General features: G+C 40.6%; 1 protein-coding gene across 4 annotated transcripts in view; it reads right to left on the bottom strand.

The window, feature by feature from the left end:
- Window positions 1-5238: 5238 nt before the first annotated feature.
- Window positions 5239-18700, bottom strand: part of OVCH2 (ovochymase 2) — a 28033-nt gene continuing 14571 nt past the window's right edge. The window contains exons 9-21 of one of the 4 annotated variants that reach the window (XM_038406666.2): window positions 17397-17487; window positions 17155-17288; window positions 16389-16529; window positions 15122-15252; window positions 14211-14331; window positions 12465-12596; window positions 12130-12201; window positions 11301-11487; window positions 9779-9848; window positions 8424-8619; window positions 7841-7992; window positions 7337-7502; window positions 5239-5436 (exon numbers count right to left, since the gene is read on the bottom strand). In XM_038406666.2, coding sequence (XP_038262594.1) covers window positions 5387-5436; window positions 7337-7502; window positions 7841-7992; window positions 8424-8619; window positions 9779-9848; window positions 11301-11487; window positions 12130-12201; window positions 12465-12596; window positions 14211-14331; window positions 15122-15252; window positions 16389-16529; window positions 17155-17288; window positions 17397-17487 — 1643 coding nt within the window. In that variant the 3' untranslated portion in view covers window positions 5239-5386. Of the gene's footprint in view, window positions 5437-7336; window positions 7698-7840; window positions 7993-8423; window positions 8620-9778; window positions 9849-11300; window positions 11488-12129; window positions 12597-14210; window positions 14332-15121; window positions 15253-16388; window positions 16530-17154; window positions 17289-17396; window positions 17488-18700 lie in introns of those variants that run through there. The other 3 variants (XM_043517347.1, XR_006282300.1, XM_043517348.1) reach the window with 3 other exon arrangements.

The following is an 18700-nucleotide window of genomic DNA, read 5'->3' as shown; positions in this document are numbered from 1 at the left end:
CAAATGTTGATTAGGTGGCATGACTTCTTATTTTCCATTGCGGAATAACGGTTAATTTGTTCAGTTGGAAAAAAATTATATTTATGACATTTTTAAAATAGACTAATGAAAATAAAATAATATTTATATAAAGTTTCCATGTTGTTCAACTTACAGTTTGGGGACTTGACAAAACAGCTCCCGAAACTAAAACTTCACTGTATGTTAGTTTCAGACAGATTGCTGAGCTGTATGACTAGATTATCAGTGGCCTTCTGAACTGTGCTTTAGGTTGGAAAAGAATTTGTCTTCTCTCAAGAACATGCCTTCAATTCCTATGATAAGATGAATGCAAGAAAGGGATCTTGAAATCCTTGAAAGAATTTCAGGAGCAGATTTTTATCTGATCTTTTGATTATTGCAGACCATTTCTGAGGCTTCTTTCTAGCCAATATTATTTTTCACTTTATTCTAGTGATGGTCCTTTCTTGCAACACAGGATGGATTCTGGACCATGCAAAATTCTGATTCTTTCATTAAACTATTAAGCCCAATTCTACTCCACTTGTCCAGTTTTACACAGGTGAAACTATTGACTCCACTGGAACGACTCCTTAATTTATACTGGTGTAAGTGCATGAAAAATCAGGCCCATTCTCTCTGGTTCGAGAAAGGAAAAGTTTCCTCCTTTTGTGTGGGTCCAATATTTGAAGGCAATTTTCTTCCATTAAAAATTACAATTACGGCCCATATGCTTCTTGTCTTTCCATAGCATAAAGGGAAGCCAGCAGGGATAAAGAAAGATAAAAGTAGGCCTGGGAAGACCATGTGGAAAACATAGCGAGTAACACTTGCTGCATGATGCAGCTGCCAGCAGTTCCTCCACTGAAGACCCCCACAAGGGAAAAGGTGTGTGGGCAGCCTGAGGGTGAATATCTGCTTTCCATGCTCCCTGACAAAGTATATCTAAGGCGATTATGACACACAAGTTATTGCTACTCTGTGTTCTCCAGTGGGGCTCACCTGAGCACAAACAAAGGTGGAGAACTGGGAACAGCATAACACAGGAGTCAGCTGTGTGGTCCTCAGTGGGTAAAGGAGGACTGCAATCAAAAAGAGTTGGGAGCCACACAAAGGCAACAGATACCCATATAAGATCCATGGGGTTTCCGATATCTTTTTCCACGGATGCAGATTTTAGACCAACATTACCTTCCTGTTTCATACCACTGTCAGGCCTACATTTCTAATGCAATGGACATTCTCTCTCTCAAAACCCGCCAATTTTTGTAAGCAAGAGCACACTTTCTTTCAGAAGACATGGGCCTGTGCTAGTAATTAAGGGCCAATTTTTCTTTCAAATACTTTCTGCCAGGTGTAGCATCTATCCATAAAGTGTTTGCATGGTTGGATTCTAACATACCTGCACACACTAGGCCTAATGTTGCAGAGCTCATTAGCTAAGGGGTTGGTCAGAGATGTATCACGTATAACCAGAGTATCAGAACGCTTGATCACACAGGACTGGGACTTCCATTTCACATACTGATCATGCTGTGAAACAAAACCCTGCACCTCTGTGTAATTGTTCTGGACATTAAGAAATAGTAGTAGTAGTTTTTAATTCTAATTATTTCAATAGGGAGAAAACAAATGCCTATTCCAGATGCAACACAAAGCTTTAATTTGCTTCCACACACTTTTACTGAGAGGACTTGCATTTCAAGAAACATTACAATTTCATTCACTTGCATTTCAAGAAACAAAAATTATTTCATCTTGATTTTAGACTCGGAGCGTGATTCTCATTTACACTAATGTCAGTTTACACCACCGTGGCAGTGAAAAAGGACCCTGAAGCAGGTGTAACTGTCATTTACTGGAGCGGGGTAAAGTGGTCTTAGTGAAAATGAGAATCAGGCCCTGGTCTCTCTTATGAAAAATTGTATTAAACAGTAAAAACAAAGATTGGCAAAATAACATTCTATATTTGACTCTTTAACCTCAGCAGTTTTCCTTTTTTTCCTTACCACATCCTTTTCAATCACACCTACAATTCTGTTTCAAGGGTAGCATCTAAGGGCCAAATTCCTTTCTGACACAGGTGGATGACATCAAACATCCAATTACATCAACAAAGTTATAACCAGAGCTGTGCAAAAGCAACAGAACTGCTTACAGTATATGTGACCAGCAATAAAGACTGCATACAATGAAAAATAAGCTTGTGTCCACTGTTTTTCAGACAGTGAATGGCTAATCTCTTTTCCTCACACTTTCCCTAGGTTTTATAGCCTTAGATTTTGAAGTATTTTCATGTGCTCCAGGAGTTTTTGGTAAGGTCTTGACAGAATATTTTCAATGGAGGGAAGACTCTTGTCAAAGGTGCCTGACGCACAGGTTTGGAGAGCAATATTCTCTTTATTTTGCACAGGTGCCTAATACTTTCTCAGTTGCACCATAATAAAAGAAAAATAAAAAAAGAAGACCAAGTCCCAAACCACTCAAATGTTAGATTGCAAACAATTGAGTCCGACTGATAAACCTGGTGACAGATCTCTGAAGACAACAGGGATTTAGCCGTTCAAACTGATATCATCACAATTGGGCTCTTTATCTGCATTCTGACTACTTACCTTGGTTATTAAAACAACTCTTCTCGGACTTGATTATTCTTTAAACTAAATATTGTACCATTATATTTATGATATTTTCTAAACTGACTTTTGGATGCAGATTTTCAAACACTCAGCCATGCATAAAAATGCATGTGCAATTGTGCGGCTAATTTGCACTGACAGTCGCTACAATTCCATCTGCAAATCAGGTATTTGTGCATGCCAGTAGCCATGTGGGCATTAGGTAAACAACTGCGGTTTGCATGTGAAAATATCTGATTTGCAAGGACCACCTTGTTACAGTATTTGCATGTGTATCAGTTCTGTGTATGATTCTAAGCACTTGACCTGACAGATCTGGCCCTTGAAATGCTTTTAAATTAGTTAAGTAATGCTAAGAACCTCTCTCATTACTTGTTGAGCTGATATGATCAACTATTCACGTGTTCAAACATTTTGGAATAGAGCAGGGCAAGCGGTTGAAGGTTCAACAGTGACAATCCTACATTTTATACATCCCTGATGTACCTTGTAATCCACATTCCCAACTTGGAGTGGCTGATATAGGAATCAAATCAGTAAACAATTAAAGGAGGGTAATGTAATTAATGCAAATCAACTTGGGTTTATGGAAAATAGTTTCTGTCAAACTAACTCGATTTTTTTAAAAAATGAGATTACAAGTTTGGTTGACAAAGGTAATAGTGTCTATGTAATATACTTAGACTTATTTAAGGCGTTTGACTTGGTATCGCATGACATTTTGATTAAAAAGCTGGAATGATATAAAATTATCATGGCACACATTAAATGGATTAAAATATGGCCAACTGATAGGTCTCAAAATATAATTGCAAATGGGGACTCATCATCAAGCGGGTGTTTTCAGTGAGGTCCCGCTGGAACGATTCTTGGTCCTATGCTATTTAACATTTTTATCAATGACCTGGAAGAAAACATAAAATCATCACTAATAAAATTTGCAGATAACATGAAGATTGGGGGACTGGTAAATAACAGAGGAGAGTTCACGGGTTCAGAGCAATCTGGATCACTTGGTAAACTAGGTGCAATAAACAATATGCATTTTAATACAGCTATCTGTAAAAAGTATGCATCTAGGAAAAAAAGAACATAGGCCATACAGGATGGGGGACTCTATCCTGGGAAGCAGAGACTCTGAAAAAGATTTGGGCGTCATGCTGGATAATCAGCTGAACACAAGTTCCCAGAATGACACTGTGGACAAAAGAGCAAATGCGATCCTGGGATACATAAATAGAGGAACCTCAAGCACAAGGAGAGAGGTTATTTTACCTTTATATTTGGCACTGGTGTGACCGCTGCTGAAATAGTGTGTTCAGTTCTGTGCCCACAATTCAAGAAGGATGTTGATAAATTGGAGAGGGTTTAGAGAAGAGTCATAAGAATAATTAAAAGGTTAGAAAATATGCTTTATAGTGACAAACTAAATAGATTGATAAACTAAAAGCTCAAAGAGAAGGTTAAGGGGTGACTTGATTACAGGCTACAAGTATCTACAGGGGAATAAACGTTTAACAACAGGCTCTTCAGTCTAGAAGAGAAAGTTGTAACGTGATCCAATGGCTGGAAGTTGATGTTTGACACATTTAGACTGGAAATAAGGCATAATTTTTTAATGGTGAGAGTAAGTAGCCAGTGGAACAATTTACCAATGGCATCAATGGATTCTCCATCACTGACAATTTTAAAATCACAATTGGATGCTTTTTCTAAAAGATATTATCTAAGAGTTATTTTGGGGAAGTTCCATGGCCTGTGTTTACAGGAGGTCAGACAAGATGACAAGGTGGGGGAGGTTTAGGTTGGACATTAGGAAAAAAATTTTCACTAGGAGGGTGGTGAAACACTGGAATGCGTTACCTAGGGAGGTGGTGGAATCTCCTTCCTTGGAAGTTTTTACGGTCAGGCTTGACAAAGCCCTGGCTGGGATGATTTAGTTGGGGATTGGTCCTGCTTTGAGCAGGGGGTTGGACTAGATGACCTCCTGAGGTCCCTTCCAACCCTGATATTCTATGGTTCTATGATCACAATGGTCCCTTCTGGCCTTGGAATCTATGAACCATAATGGAGTCCTAACCCCCCAAGCAATTAGACTCTACAAAAGTTCATGCAGCCATTTTCAGTGCATAACTATTTTTATTATACGGTCAGATATTACATATAAAAATATTGGGCCAAATCCTACAGTTCTTTCTCAGTCCTTTCAGTCAACATGTCCATTGCTGACTGAGACACTACTAAAGAGGGCAGCCTAACAGAAACTAATAGATGACTATGATGGATTTAGAGCCCTCTATCAACAATTCATAAACTGTAGTTTCAAAGCCAGACACAATGGACCTGATTCTCCTTTCACTTAAACTGATGAGAATCATTGCAATCAATGGAGTTAAACTGGTGTAAACAAGTGAAAGGCAAATCAGACTCAGTAAAATGTACCAAAAAAACAAAACAACTCTGCTAAATGTACAGGATGTTGATATTATTAAAAAGGTGCAAGGGATTAAAATGAATATGTGCCCATGAAACGCATCCCTTATCTTACAGATCCACTGAGTTTTCTAAATACAAAATGAGGAGCTTTATGTCCAAAAGCTGCATTCAAAGGAATTTTAATCTTTACTTGGAAAACTGTAAGCCACCCAGAAGTCACAGAAGTAAGGTCGCTAGAGGCCATGGAGAATTTCATTGTGAAGGCAGAACTGCTGGAGCAGATGATGCGAGGTACCAGATCTTCACCGAATTTAGCTGTTGTCTTGAAAGTTTGAGTAGTTTGGAAATCCTTGAACCTTGCCTGCATATGGTAGCAATGCACTCATATTAGTGAACAGCACAGAGAGCAAAGCTGTTGCATTATCTCTATACTGATTATATTTTATGTCAACAAGCCCTCAGCAAGAATTTCTGTAGTTAAATGTGTTACCAACGCTGGAAATTAATGTTAAATTATCTTAACTAGCAGAAGTATTGCAAAGTTTAAAAATTGCTGCTAAAAAAAGTCACCCCATGGTGCAGAGAACTGGATTATTCTGCATTCTAATTCAGCTTCCTTGCTGTAGTGACTATCACTACAAGTTTAGACATCTGCAGCCAGATCCTCAGCTGGTACAAATCATCACTCCTATGCTGAAGTCAACAAACTTGCTCCAATTTATACCAGCTGACAATTTGGCCCAGAAAGGCGGCCACGGTATGTTTTAAAGAGATACCATCCCACTCAATTCATGAATAGAAAGCAAAACCACCAGTACTGTAACAATTATGTCTTCCATACCTGAAAAACAGATCTCAAATTGAAAAAGCTGGAGCTTGATTCTATTCCCATCAAAGTTGATGGTAAAATTCTCATTGCCCTCTGTGGGAGCTCCTGAAAACTAGCCTTTTTATTCTAGTCAGTACAGGTTCTTACATGACCCTCATCACTGTCATATTTGAGCACCTTCCAATAGTTCATTGAGTGACGTGACTGACAAGCGTCACATTCATTTCATTTCATTCCCTCCCTCTCTTATCTTCCTTCTAATACCTGCCAATTTCTGAAATTATGTTAACCTGTAATGTGTGACTGCCCCAAAAATACACGTTAAAGAATGGGTAACTTAACTGAAACTAGATTCAGATGACCATCAATGAGTTTGGAATTTGGCCTTTACTGTATGGGAACGTGTTCAGACAGATTAACACACTATAAGTCAAATTCTGCCAACAGTTACACCGCTGGAACCCTACTGACAGGGGAGAAATCTGCTTTTCTTGCCAGATTTATATGCTAAGTTTGTATTTAGTGCTTTGGGGGTGCACTACAATAAGGCCTGTTAGAACTGGTCTGTTGAGCTTTATAGTATGAAATTGAATAGATCTAGAAAAATGACAACTGGAAAAACTTTTAAAAGATTCCCTGGTGATAACTTTCAAGGGTTCTCAACTAACCTGTCAAGACTACACGTCCATACACTGGAATAAATGGAGATGGCACTGAAATTGTTTTGTTATCTAGTGTCATTTTATTTCGAAAAATCGGAAAAGCAAAGCAAATTAAGCAAACACACTACTGACCTGAAGAAATGCAATCAAAGGTAGGAATAATAATATATGACGGGCCGAAACTTACTGACCCTCCGAGCTGCATACAATAATCTTCAGAAGTTTGAGAGCTAGGCGCGCCTGCCAGGGCTCAGGGCTTCAGCCCTGCAGGGAGTGCTTGCCTGGGCTAAAGGGGAGGGTCTTGGGGATCAGAGCTTCAGCAGGAGCAGGGCTGAAGTCCAGAGCCCCGGCAGACATGGCCCGCATAGCAGAAGACCTGAGAGCCCTCCCTCCTGCTGGGCAGAAGCCCTGAGACCCCATCACCCTCCCGCAAGGCAGATGCTCAGAGCTCTCTCCCCCACAAGTCTGGTAGATGGAGAATGGGGTGGGGTGGAGGGCTCCATGAGCTGCACTTTATCAGTAAAAGAGCCACATGTGGCTCACAAGCTGTCGTTTGGCCACCCCAATATATGATGAAGGGTCAAGGCTGAGACTTTCAAAAGTGACTACTGATTTTGGGTGCCTCCATTCCCAGGTGCCCAACTTGAGACATGTTAAAGGGGCCTACCATTCAGAAAGCGTTAAGGACCTGCCCTCTGAAAAGGATTAGGCCCTTTTAGTGTGCCTCAGGCTGGGCACCTAAAGCAAACACAGTCGCTTTCCATACATACCAGTATTGTTAATATAGTGATTGATCCAGTCAATGAAAACAGCAATGTTTGTATATACTCCTGGGTAGTTTTTCCTTCCACAACCAAAGCCCCAGCTTATTAGTCCACTCAGAGTGTAAAATCCTGACTCTTCTGAAGGACAAACTAATGGTCCACCTGAGTCACCCTACATTGTAAGAGAAAATAGTTTATGTTACAAATTAACATTGCCTTTTCAATGTGCTGCCATGACAACCTTGACTCATTATGTGTTTGATTCATACTTAACTCATTTCTTTTCATCCTTCTTTTTTATCATAGGCTCAAGATGTGCCATTTTTGTGGTGTGTGGGTGGGTGTGTAATATGAACAGCTGATGGCACTGTTGGAATGACAAATTGTTTCACAATGTACCAGGTAAGTAACTTTTGTCCACAGTGAAACATCTCAGCACTCCCTATTTCAGAATCAAAGATCTCTGCAGTTCCCTGATAAGCACAATAGTGGCACTTTGTGTTAACTTACTGTGCACGAGTCCTTTCCCTCCTCCAAAGGGAATCCAGCACAGAGCATCCGCTGGGTCACCTTGCCGGGATGGTTTACATAGTAGTTCTGACATGCCTCTGAGACTAGGATTGGGACTTCCAATTGCTGAAGTTTACTGGACTTTTCTCTGTCTTGAAGTGAAAAATATCTTAAAATCACAGGTCTGTGTTTTTGCTGATGAACACTGATATACACCTACCTCCTGCCAGTGTCAGACATGAGAGCTGAAAAATACCCATGGGATCACCATTCCCTTCCTCCTGACAATGCAGGATTGCTCTCTACTAGACATTTTCTCATGCTTTGTCCTATCTTTAAATGTTCAAGTGACCATGTTTCCAGTACTCCCCCTCTGCAGACTGTACCACATTTTAATAGATCTGATTGCTACCATGCCCCATGCACACCTCGCCCTCTATGTAATCAAGAATAGATCCCAATTAACAAATTAATTTTCTAGGAGCCAAAGAAAGATACGATTCACTTTCTCATGTGCCCTATAGTGTTTGTTAAAATACATCTGCAGTATGCACAGCCCCATAAAGTGAAAAAACTTGCATACCTTCATTATGAGTACCCCACCCTGTGGTGGTGCACACCCTAGAAGGCTGAACCACCTCATCCTTCTCAGGCAGGCACACTGGACGCACGTAGTGATTAAACTCCAGGGGCTCAGTCAATTGCAATAATGCAATATCGGAATCCATAGTGATCTCATTAAAATCTTGATGAATAATGTACTGCTTCACTGATCTTCTCTAGAAAAGGGAAGACATGGCAATTCATCGAATGAGCTGGAAGCCTGGTGCTTTAAAGCATTCCAGTTTTATGAATGTGCCTGGAGCTCTGGGGATGGTGCATGAAGAACCACCAAGATTATTAATGATTAAGGCTGCGTGTCTGTCACAGAGCATGGATTCTGCAAGTCATGGATTCTGTGACTTTCCATGACCTCTGCAGTGGCCGGTGCTGGCTCTGGGCTGCCTGAGCTGGGCAGGTCCTAGGCCAGCAGTAGCAGTTTGGGTGTGGGAGGGGGCTCAGGGCTGGGTGAGGGGTTGGGGTGTGGGGCAGCACTTACTGGGGGGGGGGGCTCCCCAGCTCCCAACAGTATGTCCCTGCAGCTCCTAGGCAGTGTGGCCAGGGGGGCTCCGCATGCTGCCTGTGCCCGCAGGCACCACCCCTGCAGCTCCCATTGGCTGAAATTCCCAGCCAATGGGAGCTGCGGAGCCAGCACTTGTGGCAGGAGCAGTGCACAGAGCCCTTGGCTGCCCCTCCCAGCACCAACAGGGGTCCCAGACCACCCCCCCAGCATCCTCATCCTGCCCCCCCCAAGCACCCACAGTCCCCTGGCCCAAGTTTTAGTTAGAGGTATATAGTAAAAGTCTTGGACAAGTGACAGGCCATGAATTTGTTTACTGTCCATGACTTTTACTAAAAATACCCATGACTAAAATTTAGCCTTATTGATGATTAACTGCTGGAAAGCAGCAGTTTTGTCATGATAGGTAAGAGATACACACGTAGGACATTCAGGAACTAAAGTCAGCAGACTGGGATGCGGAAGGGAAGCACATTGACTGAACTGCCACTGTTCTGTGACAATGGAAAGCATTTGTATTAGTAACGATCACCAGGTCTTACAAGATTTAGAATTAAGATACTGGAGCAGTTGTGGCTTAGCCATTCCTCCACCATGCGCTGCCCCCTTTGCACCCTTCACACTTGTGAGTTGGGAGCAGTGCTCAGAGTTTGGGGCTCACTACTGCTCACCTCTGAGTTCTGTGCTGGCACTTATACTTCCTTGTGCGCATGTGTAGCCTCCATTTATATTTGCACAGCAACTCAACAATCTGCTGCATCCTCCATGCTACCAGGTAGGGAGAAGTATTTAATGTACAAACCAGGTTTAATTCATACCTGACTGTGCTCTTGCTCTGTAATATCATGGAGTCCAGCAACCACCATCCATAAATCCCTGTACTGTTCCCTAAAAAAGAAGAAAGCAGGAACATACTCAGGGCTCTTCTCACCATGAAGTTTGTCTAACAATCTCTGGCATGATTAATCCTTAACAATCTAAGATTTAAGTTTAGAGGCCCAATCCTATCCCATAAATCAACGGGAATAACTTCAATAGCAGCACAATCAAGTCCTGTAACTTGGCAGTGTGATTAGGCAAAAATATTATTTGGGCCAGGAGGAAGGAGCTTGCAGGGTCTGATTTTTATACAAAGCATCTAGAGAAGCAGCAGGACATAGACATACTAGGGACCAAATCAACACTTAACATAATTTTTTAGTTTCACGTCAGTTTTTCGTTAAAAAAATAAAAAATGATTAACAGAATCACAGATCAAAACACAACAGAAAAAATGTCATATCCTTTAGTTGTTTCTCTTTCTGTTGAGACAAAAATGAATTAATGCAGAACCACCCGAGGTCATATAAAGATTCTGATGTGATGAGATCATGCAATGTAGAATTTCCCTCTGACCACAGTTATCATAGGTTTCTTTTCTTTTCTTTTCTTTTTTTAAAATACAGCAAAAGCAGGACACCTGGGGTAGAATTTCCAAAGCCACCTACATCCCATTTTCAGAAGCGTCTTAGGCAGTTCAGAGCTTAAGTTCCTTTGAAAACAAATCAGGGGGGTTTAGGACCCTAAATGCCTGAGTCGCTTCTCAAAACGGGACTTAAGACTTCTGAAAATTTGACCTCTGATTTTAAAAGATAATCTCAAAATTATTTGAAAATGGACCAGAATTTCTAGGGTCAACCCTGGGAGAAGAAGCTCTTGCAGAAAGAGAGCCCTGGCTGTGGAAAGAAAACCCAATAGTAAGAACAGAAAGATCTTTATATCTGCTTTTCATTAAAGTACAAAATGAACACATTCATATAATACTCATTACAAATGATCTAGAAAATACTCAAGAGTTATAGTACTTTTTGGAAAAAAATATTTTTAGAGGGAGCTGCTGCTGCTGCCAACGTCCATGATTAACTCCTTCCATAAAAGTGTCCTCCCCAATCCCAGTAACAAGGGGTAGGATCTGTGGGTTTATGAGCTTCTTAATAATGACAAACCTATCACAAGCCTCTGGGAAGATAGACCAGGCCTCCTGTTGATCTCCCAGGATCTAAACAGATTCTGAAGGATCTTCTGGATTTGTGGATGGGCCCTGGCAGCTCATGCTATGGAGAGGAACAGGACAATCAGGAAGGAATTCCCCAGGGCTGACAGATTTGGGGACTATAAATCTTGTCAGTATCCCCTTATGTGTCAAATTAATTGTATGAGAAGATGTTACCTGCCCATGCTTTACACCAATCTAATAGAACTAAGTCAAAACACATACATCACATTGTACAGTACATGACATTTTGTGATAAAGAACTCCCTCCAGAAATCTTATAGTATCTTCTTTCCATGTGTACCTACTTATAAGTAAAGCAGTGAGCAGCTGTGACAACCCACTCTTTGGTAAGAGCTGCTCCTCCACAGATGTGCTCAGCTGAAATCTGTATGCTGACCTGCCAAGGCCATGAGAAGGGCACAGCTTCCTCACCACCCATTATCCTACTGAAGAGAAACCTGGGCTGATTTGAAGGCACTCCACAGATGTCATCTGTTAATATGGAACATAAAGGGTTTATATACTCAAGGAGAGTTCAGTTTTCGGTTGGGGGAAAGAGTTTACATTTGCTTGACTGCATTTACTGTGAAGGTAGCCTACCTCAGCAACCCTTTTCCTAACCCTAAACCTCCCCCACTGCAACGCATCAAAATGTGTAGACACATCACTACCAAGAGAAGATGCTTGTTGCAGAAAAAGAGCCTATTCAGAAGAGTAAGATCATCTACAGTACAATGAATTAGCCTTAGGTCTATAGTATATTGTGGACTCACCCCACTCTATAAACCTTTAGGGGTGAAAAGACAATTTCTAAAAGTACAGGCATGATTCTCCAGTGCCTGGTGTTACCATTTACAAAGTGAGTTTTTGCAAAATGTTACCAAATCAAAATAGTAGCATTTTAAACCCACATTCTACTGGTGTAAGTGAGTGCACAAGGTGCAGGCACCAGACAATCAGGGCCTACTACTCTAAAGCCAACTCTTTATTCTTTACACCTTTATTTCTTTAGCTCTTCTCAACTGGAGCATCTTGGAGCAACTCAAGGTACAATCATAAGCCATTCTTCTCCCCTCCCCCTGCGCAAATTGTACCACATTCCCACCGAAGAAGGCGTATCACAGGCTGATTTACCTGGAATTTCTGTGGTGGTGTCTAGACCCTCAGGAACTGCTACTTCATTGTTAGAATCTGATATATTTAAATCTAGCAAGTGAAAATAGCATATTAGTGTATCTCAAATGAAGTTACTCTTGGTTCTGTCACAGAGGCAAGCTAGTAATTTCTTGTGATTTTAGTAATCTATCTACGGGGAACAACGTCTGATGACAGAAATCTTCAGTTACATTTTTACCAGGAGACTTACCCAGAGCAAAACCAGGTGAAATACCAAGATTCACTGCAGAGCCCCCTGCTGCCCCCAAGGCAAAACAGGCTGCCACGTATACACTATGTTTCAACTCTTTTACCTGCTACATGAATGAAGGAGAACGTGGCTTGGAATCCCCCAAAGGTCTCAGTTTCATCTGAATGAAAGATGATCAGCATCATGCTAGAGGTGCTCAAAACAGGCGCTGGGACAGCAAACCCACAAGACCTAGCTAAAGACAGACCCAAGATTTACAAATGATTATATATAATTCTATTATAACTTTTACTGGCAACAAAAGAAAAGGGGAAGGTGGAAAGGAGAAGCACACTTTTCTCAAAACACGGACATGATTGGAAAGAAACCTGGTTTTGTATATTTTAGAATGAGCTCTCGTGGAACTCAGCAGCAATATTTCAATCCAAATTCCAAACTTGCCAAAAATCCAAGGAGTTTGGATCCAGGACTTTGGTCCATAAATATAGAAGCCATTTGCAAAATTCAATTTTGGGTTTAGGTTTTCAGATCCCCTCCCATGTCTCAGGATAATTAGATCTGGTCCATGTCTAACCTCAGCTGTCAAGATGAGGATTTGTGGAGCATTCATTCATAGATTTATATCTGCCAGCTCTGTTGTGGATATTTGTGTCCTTTTCATCATGTTTCACAACTGTGGGAGGAATACATTGGAGATTTGGCTTTCCTTGCATCATCCAAGCATCCCACTGTCATTAACTGACCAAGTTATTACAAAAAATGAATACAGTTTGTAGTTTACAAATGGTACCACACCATTAGGTGTCCGATGTTCCCTTTCCTCTCACCTTCTCATCTCAAAAAAGCTACTGTTACCTTCCAAGGCACAAAGTTGCTCCCAATAGCACAACTACATTCTCCAGGGGCTTTCAGATTCCTCCAAACAAAGCCAATTTTGGTCAGTAAAGAGTAATCAAAGCCTACAGGTGAATTCAGCCTTGCTATGCTGCCACAAAGGGGGCTGAAAGTAACCATAGGACTCCTCTGGGAAATATCCCCAGTGCAGGAATCCCTCTCCGCCCAATCCCAAGCACGAGACAGGCTGGAGTGGCAAGGCATTGGCCATGGCAGTCCTGTACTCCTGCACAAGCCTGTAGTAACCATTGCTGGAGGTGCAAGTTAAGGCAGTTCTGACAGCTTCCTTAGACCACTAAGGGCCCAACTGGTCCCGGCAGTCCCTGAATAAAGGGAGGCACAAGCTATCTCCCCTGTGTCTTTGCTCCAACACTAGCACCAGCACAGGGATGAATTGGGCCTATTATGTATTCCAAGCCCTTGACAAACCAAGGAACAAGTCCTTGGGCCCCATTCTCCTCTAACTTATTGGTACATTGCCATAAACCTGAAGTAATTCTAGTGAAGTTAATGAGAGTTACACCAATGTTCAACAGGAATAGGGAAGAAGAACAAGCCCCTGAAAAGCAAACTGAACTCAGGTCACCTGAGATGTTTTGTATAATCAATGTGTCAAACACCTGTGGTGCAAAACACGTATCTGGCAGTATTTCCTAAGCATTGCATTTAGGATACAATTTAAATACCCAAGATATTAATGATGTAGATATGTTTCTCTATCTTATCTCTGAAAAGGATCAGTGGTGAAAAGTGTCAGTGTGTACTGTACTGAGAATACTATTCATTTCAGCATCTAGTGGTAGTAAAGGGGAATTACTCTTTTTTGATTTGTTACTTTACTTTACAGGTAAAGTCAAGTTTTTACTTGCTAAATTATAGTGTTTGGAGATGCAAAATGAGAACAACAGAAGCCAGGTCTGAATCAATGACCTGTTTTGAAAATCAAAAAACAAACCTATTTCTTCCTCTCTTGTCACATCCTCATACGCTGGTCCATAAATATGCTGGTCATACGCTGTTACAGAGTCATAGGAGCAGTCTTCATTTTCCTCTATTTCAAAATACTCATATGTAAGCTTAAAAAGAAAAAGGAAAGAATTAGGATTATAGAGCTAGTATTAAGAGATGGGAAGACCTATTACAGATCTTTAATACCCTAGGTCATGCTCCTCTAAGGACAGGATACAGTCCCCTGATAGGTTTCAGAGCCATGTTAGTCTATATTTGCAAAAAGAAAAGGAGTACTTGTGGCACCTTAGAGACTAACAAATTTATTTGAGCATAAGCTTTCGTGAGCTACAGCTCACTTGATCAGATGCATTCTGATGAAGTGAGCTGTAGCTCATGATAGCTTATGCTCAAATAAATTTGTTAGTCTCTCAGGTGCCACAAGTCTCCTGATAGAAGGTGTATGCAATATTAAACTGATTCTTTGTTTTATCTTCAACAAAAGGCTAATAGGAGGAAAATCATTATGTTTATAGCTAATGAGAGAAATATAATTTTAATTTACGTTAGTAATGAACCAAAACACCCAATTCAAACATCCCCAAAACTTTGGAGAAATTGGAGTTTAGACCTAGATCCAGATCCACAATTTGCAACTAGTGCCAGTGGGCCAAGCCAAAAGCCCAAGTCTAAATGATTCCAAACTTTGTTACAGTTCTAACAAATCTGAAATACGAGAATACAGCTGTTTTTTGGATTGAACGCAACAGCCATGCACTGGACCCAGCAGCACTACACAAGAATTGAAGGTGCTAACTAAAGTAAGCGTTTGTTGCCAACACTTAGTATACAACTTATTTCTTTCCAAAAGAAATTATCTACACAGAATGAAAGGTGTAAGCCCTTCCTGCACTGTACCTTGATTACATGGTTCTCTGGAGCATGAATAATCCAGTGACAGTCTGCCAGATTGTTGTAGGGCTCAGGATAGTTCATACTTTGTATCACTCCTCCTTCAAAGAGGACAGCTAAGGACCCGCAGCCAGAATCTAGAAACACACAGGAAAAAAAAAATATATCAAAGGGAAGCAAGTGTTTTCCTATTAATTGTCCATCCATTAAATTCAAATCCAGAACAGCTCCCAAGCAGTGTTCTCACAGATGAAATACAGAAAAAGAAAGGGAAAATGATTTGGCCCATTACTGTGATCCATGCACAGAGGGGACCCTCTCCCCTCAGATCCTCCCCCTCCCACATGGAAGAGAGAGCCAGCCCACTGCAGTAACATACTTCTCCCAAATCTGCAGAGAGCACTCTGCAGTAACTGGGATCTGTGTAGAGCCACAGCAGAAGGAGTGTGACAAGAAAAGGCCAGGGAGCTGTACTTTGCCTCCCCCTATACCCTTCGGAGATTAGGTTGGAAAGGTAACATGGCCAGTGGATGTGCTTCCTCCAAATGGCAATCTCCTTTGAGAGGAGTGCTGGAGGCAGTTGCCACACAGTTGCAGAAGCCTTTAAAAAGGAATCACTCTGCCAAGGAATGAAACAAAACAGTCAGAGACAAAAGGCCTCTCTCTGCTTGATCAGGGAATCTTCCAGATTTGGAGGCTGGCCCTGGGACCTGTTCCATGGGGAAAACAAACCCCACCCAAAAACATTTCCTCCTACTTAGCAGTCTCCCTTGGACTCCCTCCTAGGAAGGAGTGATTGGACCCAGGATCCTTTGTAGCATCTTTCGCCTGAGGATCTCTGTCTCTTTATAAACATTAATTAATTAAATAAGCCTTAGAACACCCCTGTGTTGTAGGGAACAGGATGTGATCCCACTTGGTGGGGAGGATATTACAGGGGGGTGGGGGCTCTCACTGAGACAATCTCCTGATTCCTTATAGCAATAGGGTTTTTCAGGACAGCCCCCTGATAGTCCCATTTGCAGTTAGTTCCCTTGTCCTCTCCATCCCATCATCTGCTTAGAAAGAGCACTCACACACCTTCATCCTTTATGCTAATGCTTTTTCAGCCTCAAACCAAGCCTCAGACTGAACTTAATCAAGATCCATCCCCACTTTCTCAGGCCATGTGCCTGACAATGCAACCTTAGGCCTCAGAACAGCTAACTTCAAGAATACAATGGATTTTATATAACAAATTGACAGGGAGGATATACACAGCACTAACACTTACCAGGAAGAGCATCTGGTGAAAGAGCTCTATACACCATTGAAAATCCAGTTCCAGAAGCCTTGTTATCAGAGACAAATTTCAGCTTTATACCATTGGAGCTGAGCAAAATGGGTAGCGGAGAGTCAACCCCACAGAATCTCCCTGCAAATTACGTATTTATTATTAGAGAACAATCATCTTTAAAAAACTGTAGTAAAGTTGGTTGAGAAAATGTATACATATCAAAATAATAAAACCTCAGCTACAGTATTTGGTTATTTAAAAAAAAAATTCAAAAGTACAAATAACTAGAATTCTTACAGTCCCTCAGTTTGGGCTTTTCAAAAGTCCAAAAGCTTTTACAGCTGAAAAAGCCCAAAAGCGAAAAACTAACATCCTCTGTGCTGGCCCATTATCATTTCACTGAACCTTCAGTTTCTCCTCCAAACACTTTTCCCCAATAAATTGTAGTAAGTGGATAATATCACTCACTCCTGCATGAGCTGTCAGCAGGCTTTCAACCACGGCCCTTTCTTACGAAAACACAAGCCTCTACCACTTGAAGTTAAAGGGTAACTCCATTAGCTAGCGGAAATAGTAAACTGCTAGCATCAAGTGGCCAAGCTCCTAGAGGGACACATGACATGCAACTTGCAAGCATGAGGTCAGTGTGATCAGTGACAACACACACAGCCTGAAAGCAGTGGATCCAGTTTCTATTACATTTTTAAACAACATTGAAGGACTCTATGAAAATATTTCACAGAATCACTGAAAAGCAACTCACCAACAAGTCTGTCATCTTTTGAATACACTGACAAAGAATCATAGTTACAGAACATGTCTGACTCCACATCAAAGTGGGAGAAATTAAGAAGTATATGCATTCCTTCCGGGACCAGCAGAGTCCACACACACAACCTGCAATGACACAAACTGGATGAGTTCTTGTTTGCAATCAAACAACAAACTACAGCTGCAACATCATTGCATGTAGCTTCTGAAAAAGGAATGCTTGCATCTACTCACTGGTTGTTTTGATAGAAATGTTCGGGACTTTCTGGGAAATGTAATTCACCTTCATTGCTGGGGAGTTTACCATCCTGGATGCTACATGATGCTGCATTGTGGGGGTTTGAAATGAAACAGAAAATTAGGTTTGACATACAGTCATCTGCTACCCCCAAAAGCTCATCTAGCATGGAAGGAGGATTACGAGATTACTATTTTAAAATTTCTCAGATACAATGTAAATCTAATCTTGTGACAAAAATGTGTCTCCCTCCAGCTTACCCCCTTTATTCACAGGTAGGGGAACAGACAGCAAAGTTTTAATGCACAGTGAGGCCCGGGGGGGGGGAGCTATCTAAAACCCTTTATATTTGTACGATAAGAGCATCAGTACAACATTTTTATTATAAGGACTGTCAAACAATTAAAAATAATTGCAATTAATCACAAGATTAAAAAATAGTCATAATTAATCAGTTTTAATTGCACTGTTAAACAATAGAATTTTAAAATGTATTAAAATATTTTGGATGTTCTTATACATTTTCAAATATATTGATTTCAACTACAACACAGAATATGAAGTTTACAGTCTTCATTTTATATTGTGATTAAATATTTGCAGTGTAAAAAAACAAAACTATTTTTCAATTTACCTCATACATGTACTGTAGAGCAATCTCTTTATTGTGCAAATGCAACTTACAAATGTAGAGTTATTATTTTCTCTTTCGTTCTTTTTTACATAACTGCACTCAAAACCAAAACAACAATGTAAAACTTAAGATCCTACAAGTAGAAGCATGAAGGGGTATACGAATGTTTAGCGTATCTGGCACGTAAATGCCTTGCAATGCCGGCTACAATAGTGCCATGCTAATGCCCGTTTTCAGTTTCAGGTGACGCTGAAAATAAGAAGCAGGCAGCATTATCTCCCATAAACGTAAACAAACTTGTTTGTCTTAGCGATTGGCTGAACAAGAAGTAGGACTAAGTGGACTTGTAGGAGGTGAATTGAAAAAAATACTATTTCTTTTATCTTTTTTACAGTGCAAATATTTATAATAAAAAATAATATGCAGTGAGCTCTGTACACTTTGTATTCTCTGTTGTAATTGAAATCAATATATTTGAAAATGTAGTAAAAAACTATTTATAATAAATTTAAATTGGTATTCCATTATTATTTAAAAGTGTGATTAAAACTGATTAGTGACTATATTTTTTAATCTAGTTAATTTGTTTTGCATTAATCGCATGCATTAACTGTGATGGACAGCCCTATAAATAAACCTACTTGTTTACTGAAGAGTTGAACCACA

The sequence above is a fragment of the Dermochelys coriacea genome, chromosome 6 (assembly GCF_009764565.3).
Source record: "Dermochelys coriacea isolate rDerCor1 chromosome 6, rDerCor1.pri.v4, whole genome shotgun sequence".
Lineage (NCBI taxonomy): Eukaryota > Metazoa > Chordata > Testudines > Dermochelyidae > Dermochelys > Dermochelys coriacea.
Note: the sequence above shows the minus strand (reverse complement) of the source record. Positions and strands in the feature narration are given on the sequence as shown.